The sequence below is a fragment of the Stegastes partitus genome, unplaced genomic scaffold, assembly GCF_000690725.1.
Source record: "Stegastes partitus isolate 25-593 unplaced genomic scaffold, Stegastes_partitus-1.0.2 Scaffold132, whole genome shotgun sequence".
Lineage (NCBI taxonomy): Eukaryota > Metazoa > Chordata > Actinopteri > Pomacentridae > Stegastes > Stegastes partitus.
Genome location: NW_007577863.1, coordinates 869,146 through 876,924, shown reverse-complemented (window position 1 = coordinate 876,924; position 7,779 = coordinate 869,146). Strand labels below are relative to the sequence as shown.

At 37.8% G+C, this 7,779-nt stretch overlaps 1 protein-coding gene across 1 annotated transcript; it reads right to left on the bottom strand.

Moving 5' to 3' along the window:
- Positions 1 to 2,901: 2,901 nt before the first annotated feature.
- On the bottom strand, positions 2,902 to 6,302 carry b2m (beta-2-microglobulin). The gene is made up of 4 exons (XM_008278783.1): positions 6,163 to 6,302; positions 3,714 to 3,986; positions 3,423 to 3,458; positions 2,902 to 3,313 (listed from the first exon to the last, which is right to left on the bottom strand). Exons 1-3 carry the CDS (start codon positions 6,224 to 6,226, stop codon positions 3,445 to 3,447), a joined length of 351 nt encoding a protein of 116 aa, XP_008277005.1. The 5' UTR covers positions 6,227 to 6,302; the 3' UTR covers positions 2,902 to 3,313; positions 3,423 to 3,444.
- Positions 6,303 to 7,779: the final 1,477 nt, after the last annotated feature.

The window sequence follows — 7,779 nt, the reverse complement described above, 5'->3', positions numbered from 1 at the left end:
CCAGATTCGATGACTTGGAACTACTTATCCTGGGTGACATCAACTTAAACTGATTAACAAGCGCATCTGCCGATCTAAAAAATAATATTTTATTAATGCTGAGGTACAAAATGCGCTTAGTTTGTTTGAGTCAGCAAAATCCACTGGGGCTGATCATCTGGATCCAAGGCTGCTGTTACTCGCAGCTCCACTTTTGGCTGAGTGTTTGACTTATCTTTTTAATCTAACTATTTTAACAGAAACCATCCCTGACCTTTGGAAAACAGCATATGTTCTACACAAGGTGGGTCTGTCCACCAATATCAATAACTATCGTGCCATTTCGACCATGCTTAGCCAAAGTTCTAGAAAAGCTTGTTAACAATTAATTAAGAACATTTTTGTCACATCATTCCATCCTAAAAACGTATCAATCAGATTTTAGACCGGGCCACAGTACAGTGTCAGCAGCATCAAAGGTCCTCAGTGATATTGCTTCTGCTTTAGACAATAGGCAGGACTGTACAGCACTTTTTTATCCACCTATCGCAGAGTTCTGATACTGTGGGTCATTCCCTCCTTTTGAAACGCCTGGAATCAGTTGGGTTTGACAAAAAGTCTTATACTTGGTTTTCAAATTATCTGTATAATAGAAAGCATGCTGTTGTGGCTGCCGGCTATCAGTCTGGTTGTATGTCTGTAAATAGAGGTGTGCCTCAAGGTTCTATTTTAGGACCACTCCTATTCATTATGTTCATAAAGGAATTAGGTCAAACTATTAACTACTGTTCAATTCACTTGTATGCAGATGATGCTGTTTTATACTCAGCAGCGCCCTCTGTTGGTCAGGAAGTTCAAAACCTACAATTGTATTTCTCTGCTATGCAAAATTCTTTAATTGATCTTAAATTACTGTTAAACTCAGACAAAACGGAATGCATGCTGTTCTCTAGAAAACTGACCGACACTTCAGTAAACATCTTCACTCTAAATGGGACACCGATACAAAAACTGTCATCTTGTTTTCTGGATCGATGACAATCTGTCCTTTATAACACATATTAATGAATTCACTAAATCATTGAAAGCAAAATTGGCATTCTTTTATAGGAATAAATCATGTATAATACATAGCTGCAGAAAACAAATGGTTTTTATCAGTCTTAGATTATGGTGATGCAATTTGTATGCATTCTCCTGCCTCCACTCTTAAACCACTGGATCTAATTTATCATTTAGCTCTCAGGGTCATAACCTGGGACGGCTACAGAACACATCATTGTTTACTCCATGAGAAAGTTGGGGGGCCGTCATTGGCAGTTAGAAGAGAACAGCATTTTATTCATCCACAAAGCATTGTTAGAAAAATTGCTTGAATGCCATACTTGTTATTTTAATTATAGATCAACTTCTTGGCTACAAGGTGGCACAGTTGGTTAGCACTGTTGCCTCGCAGCAAGAAGGTCGCCGAGCCACCTTGCAGCCTTTGTTAAATCATGTAATATTGTTTTTCTTTTTGTAATTTGCAAATTTGTGAAGGAATGAAAGAAAGCAGTTCAACTCATTGGATGAAATTACTGATCAGCAATTTCAGAGGTAAGCATGAGAGGTAAGTTTACACTGAGACCACACTAAAAAATCAAAGTTCAAGCAAAAATTATGAAGATTGTTTAAATTTATCCTCATTTGAAACAGTAGTTTGTTTCAAAAAACTTTGATTATAGATGACATTTAAAAAGTTGCTATGAAAGCTTTCTCATAAAGACAGGTTCAGCTCGGGACTTGTCTGTACAGGCTGAACCGGTGCTAAATCACACACTGACAGCAGATGGCACTTTGAGGCCGAGTTTGTTGTGACAAGCATGGATTAGTGTATGACTCCAAAATGGCGCTTGGGTTTGCCCTTTCGGTGTATTAGACCCAGAAGCACTTGTGCACAAACATTTTGGAAACCGGCAGCACACATGGTGAGGTGGTGAATTGAAGCCGGATTCATCTCATTTGGCTCCAAACATGTAGGTAGGTGCGGCGCTTCTTGCGAACTACATAAACACCATTGTAGAAATTCTAACAATTAAAGCCTGATTTATAATTACTCTTCTGTTATACCTTGCAGGTGATAGTGACTAACCCCTAAGGCGTTGGCTCCTCAACCCTTTTACCAGCCTGTGTTGAAATATTTAATTTCTACATGTAATTAACAAATAAATCTGTACTTTACCGGACTCTTCTGTGGTCTCTGTTCCTTTCCATCATTGTGCCGCACACTCTGGCCGTCTCAAGGATGGAGACTATTTTGGTGTCAACTATTACTTAAAGTTGCACAAGCACACCTTTTCCTTGTATGGGTCAAGATGGTGGAACTTTCATTTTGCTTTCCATTTTAAATAAGTTGAAACAAACAAGAGCCTCAATAATATTTCTGTCATACATACTGTGTTCACCAAAGCAGTCATAAAAAGGATAAAGTAGAGCTACTTTTGGTCTATTTGAGAACACCTGACCTCCTTACTAATACTAAATATATTTTAACATTTCTGTTGCTGATGCTGGTCATTAGTGTAACATATGTGTGAATAAACAGGTTTGAGAAGTGAATTTATAGGGTGATGCACTTTCTCTGAACTCGGCGTACAATTACAGACTTCTTAAGTGGAACAACACGTTCCATATGAACTTAATGTGTGTGCAAAGGGAAACTGATAGAATATATACAGTATACAACACATTTATATGGAATCTATATTAGAGAAATACACTAAATCTGGGTGACCTACAAAATGTCTGAAGGGACTTCTTTGTAACATGGCTCCCTGAAGTGTTTTCATTATCCTGACATAAACGACACCTACCCTTTTTATTATTATCCCTTTAATCAAAGTGTAAACTGTTAAGGTTTGCTTGAAAAAAAAAAAGACAATACATTTTTCAGATTAATTTATTTCAAAGAGGGGATGAGCACATATTTTATACATTTCAGCAGAATTCCAGCAAACACTTCGGACAGAAAACCCGTCATGTAATATTGAACGCTTAGTATTTTGAAAAGTTATTTAGGCAGAAACAGAATCAAAAGAGCATTTCAGCGTTAGACGCACATCATTTTTTCTTATCAAACACAAGATATTTCATATCATACAAAAATAATTGGTCAAATAACCTGCATCCCCTACCATAAGTCATACTCAGATATCAACTCAAAATTTGTTGTCAGCTAAATGTGAGAGCTTTTTTTTTTTTGGTGAGAAAAAAAAGTGTGAAAGTCAGAAGAAAAAGTTATCCTGTTCATTGAAGGTATGATGAATAACAGCAGACGCATGGAGAGGACTTCACTCTGAATAGAGAAAAAGAAAAAGTCGTCACACAGGAGATAATGACAAACGACCAACTGTGAAAATTCCTGGTGGATTAAAATAAGAAATCTAATAAAGCAGTAAACTCACCAATCAGGGCCTCCACTGACGGTTACATCTTTGGTTCTGTAATTTTAAAAAAAGGCATAAAGAGGTTGTTATATACAGTTTTAAAATACTGTTTTTCTTCCCTGCTTCATATCAGTATAAGTCTAAGCTACATGTGTTTGGTGAAATGTAACACTGTAACTATCTATTGTTATCCTGGCGTCTTTCTCAGGCTCCTCTCTATTGCTAGCTTCACTCGCTGTACTACTTGCCGATTCAGTTTCTTGAAACTAAACGTGTGTCGCACCCACATCTTGGGTGACCCTAACTCACCCCATTCATAGTCTTTGCTGACCCCTCCATGAGTGACTCGGCAGGTATACTTGGTTCCCTCTGCTGGCGTGAAGGGAGCGCTTTTGGTCAGATGGAAGTGCCAGTCGTGTTTGAAGGCCAGGTCGGTCTGGGTCGCATCAGGGAGTTCGGCACCATTCTTCAGCAGCTCGATGGTGATGTCTGGGGGGTGGAAGTTGCTCACATGGCAAATCAGGGTGTTCTCATTTCCGAACTGTCCTGGGTTACGGCTGTAGACTTGGACCTTGGGAGGAGCTAAAGGGAACAAAGAAAGAGAGGGGTGGAAATTTAAAAAAAATTAAAATAAAAATCAGCACAGAAACATGGGATGCTTATCTTCTGGTTACAGGGCACACAGGGTGATCTAATGAGTACCAGTCTTTGTTTTACACACTTGATTGTCCTTCCTAACTAGAACTAATTAAATGACAAAATAGGAAAAAATAAATAAATAAACATGAAACTAATCATCACCACGGTGACGGTCCTCTTGATTAAGGGGAATGAGAGAGTTTTTTTTGAAGTGTTCATTAATATTGAAAATCAAACCAACAGTACTTGTGTTCAGTGTAATCCCATTTGGGCTGTTCTATTTTAAACCAATGACAATAAAACAATAGAACAAGCTCATGTTTTGTTCACAGTTTGATTCCTACTTAGAAAACATGCTGATTTTTGACTACGGACAAAAAAACAACAACAACAACAAAGTGATATGTGTCAGAGCTTTATTGTCAGGGGAAGTCGCCATTTTGTGAACGAATTAGTTCGCTGCCGTAAATTTCACTTGTTTGTGAGACACATTGTAATTTTAGTTAAGCGGCATAAATTAAGATTGTGTCAACTGTTAGACCCGTTCCATATTCCTGACCCAAATAAATCAGAACTTACGATGCAAACGTCTCTCATCCACGGCAGCTCACGTCAGATGAGCCAGCTAAACTGCAGTGTTTATAGTTGGCCTCGATTCTCCTTTAAGAAGCAACTTGTGGCAAAATAAAATGTGTTTTTACGCCGTACCTGTTGCCATATTTTGTTAATTGCCGTAATCATTACACAGGAAATGGGCTCTATAGTTATGGGAAACACGCACACGGCTGCTTCAAGTTCTGACTTTAGGCAGAAAATTTGAAAAAAATAATACATTTGATAGAAAGTACAAAAGTGTTTTTGACTTTAGTAAACAGATTAGACTTTAATAAATAAGATTATATAATGGGACTCTGCTGTGTAACAAATAATCCAACTCTAAAACTGTATTACCTGCCTGACGTGTAATAAAAGAACAGATTATGACTTTTGTCCCCTTTCGATCAGGAACTATTCATCATTATGAACAGTAAAGTTACACTACACGCAGATTGTTGCGCACCTCTCTTCACCTTGAGCGTCATGTGGACCCTGCTGTTGTCTGAAGCTTCAACTCTTGAACAAACTCAGAGAAAAAGCTTCTAGAAACTGCTGGAACCACCAAAATAAACTTCAGCTATCGTTAGTGTCCAGGTCAGTCCAGTGTGATATTTATTTTGTGGGTATTTGTTGTGTAATTTATTTTATTTTTTATGCTGTATTGTCTGATTTTGATTTTGTAAACTGTGCATCTGGACAGTTGTATGTGTTTTTCCTTCATAAATGCATGATTTTAACATTTCTTGGTGTAAGAAGTTTAGCTGCTTTACGTAACACCGGCCGCTCAGCTAGTCACTCAGCTGGCACAGTGTCATGTTAGTCGAGTGGCGTATATTAAATTTTTTTTAAATCTGTATTTTGACGGGCTTTGTTGGATTACTTTGATTTCCAAATCAACTTGACATTGACTTGCTGTCTTCACAAAGGACGCCTAAACATTTTAAAGTACAGTAAAGAGAATAAAAAGCCAATCTTCCTGCTTTGCTCCACTTGATTCTGAAAGTTTATGGACATTGTACAACTATAAACTATACAGATGTTCTAGTTTTTGATGTGTGACAGAGAAGGAGATGAGATGGAGGTGACCTGGTTTGAACCGTCCTGAGGCCAGTGAAGGCCCAGTCACAGCCCTGCTGCCTTTACAGGAAAACGAAAGTAAAAGCAGAGCGCTGCGGGGAATTCCACCGAAATAAAACACGACAGATTTTAATGTTTCTTCTTATTAAATGTGTTCCTAACATCAACTCTAGCTGCTGGGACTTCATATTTAATCGCCTCTGGTAAGAAGAAAAAAAAACACGCTGTATGGTTAAATTTAGCCTTCTATCAAATTGTCTTTATTTTTTATGCTGTCTATCAAAAACATATAGCCTGAATATGAAGGTTACGAAAAGCCATCAAAGATAAAACGCCACCATGTTTGGGACAAAGTTTCGGACATTCTTTCTTTCGTAACAACATTACGACAGGAAGGCTGAAACTGATATAAAGAGAGAAAAAAAAAAGAAAACAAACTACTTACTGTGTTTGGAGTCTACCAAGCAGTAGAGTGCTGCAACAGCTGCTGCGAACAACACCAGCTTCATTTTGTTAGATCTGGTTTGTCTTTGTCTTCAGCTCTAAAGTGCGTGTCCAGCTGCCCACTCTGAGAAGCGCGTCCTACTAAAATGAAAATACTGAGCAAAACGGTATTATCCCGTCCTGTAGTCCCGCCCACTACATGACGCTGGCCAATCAGTGATTTTTCCCGTGCTGTTTCCAGGTAAATTATGACGAAGCAGGTTTGGTTTACAGTGGATTGTTAACGCCTGTGAAACCCCCTGAAATCCCAGAGTCACGGCCTCAACAAGAACACACATAAACACAATTTCAATCATGTTAAGATGATTAAAATAATCACTAATTATTTCTTCCTCTTCTGTCTTGTCTTACAGGCATTTGTTTGGGTAGTCAAGTAGATTTCATCATGAAAAAGTGCATTTTTACTGCTTTGTTGTAAGATTTGTTCTTGACAACTTTCTGTTTTTGTTTGTTTGTTTGTTTTTTTAGTGATTTTTACGTACCATTATGTAAGTCTCTAAGGCCTTTTCAAATAAAGTCGCTACTGCAGATGTGTAGTTATAACTAAGGCTGTACAAATGAGGATAAATGAGAGGATAAATGTGTAAACAAAGTCAAAGGGAAAGCGAAAGCTAGTTTTCTTCACTTACTGTCATTGTGGTTTCTTAGTAAATAAAACATAATGTAAAAACAAAAACCAGCAACGGACATTGTCATCAGTAAATGTCTTCCTTGCCTATAGTGACATAAACAACAATAACTTACAAACAGGTACAAGGTGACTCTTTATTCAGGCAGTTGTGATAGTTAGGAACAGAAGAGTACTGAGAATGTGAGTGTGAATTTAGAATAGAATAGAATAGAATAGAATAGAATAGAATAGAATAGAATAGAATAGAATAATTGGGTTGTCCGTTTACCCACCTCCTCTATGGGGTCCAGGGAGCAGTCCAGGACAGAACCGGCCCTCCTCACCAGTCTGTTCAGTCTCTTTCTGTCCCTTTGCACTCAAAGTTGTTCACAGAAAGTAAGCAAAAAGGCCAAACAAAGAGCTGTAGGGGTTCTATATGGGGACAACCCAGAACCCCCAAAGACAGATTTAGGACTACAAAGTCTTAGCTGACATGAGAACTTTGTATTTCCACATTGAAACACATCCAAAGTGTCCTCTAGTTTTTACACAACACAATCATGTAGTGGACACTCAGCTCTTCCTTGTTTTGGGCCGTATCAGGACAGCTTTTTCTTTTTTCATGATTTGCAATTTTTATTTTCTGAGTTTAAAATCAACATACACAAGATAATGAATAAGCTGACTGAATGATGGAACAAAGAAAAACACTGAAGCACAATATAAAAATAATACAAATAAAGAAAACTAAATGAATAAATTAACTAAGACAAAACACATCTAATACCAGCTCATCCACATTCTTGTGCATCCGTCTGATCTTTGCTGTGACGTCTGGATATTGTAGAAGTACATGCCCCACTTTAGATCATATTTTTCTGTTCTTGAGAAGATCCAGTCCCTGCAAAAAATGTCTCTATGCATTATGTTGGTGATACAATTTGATAC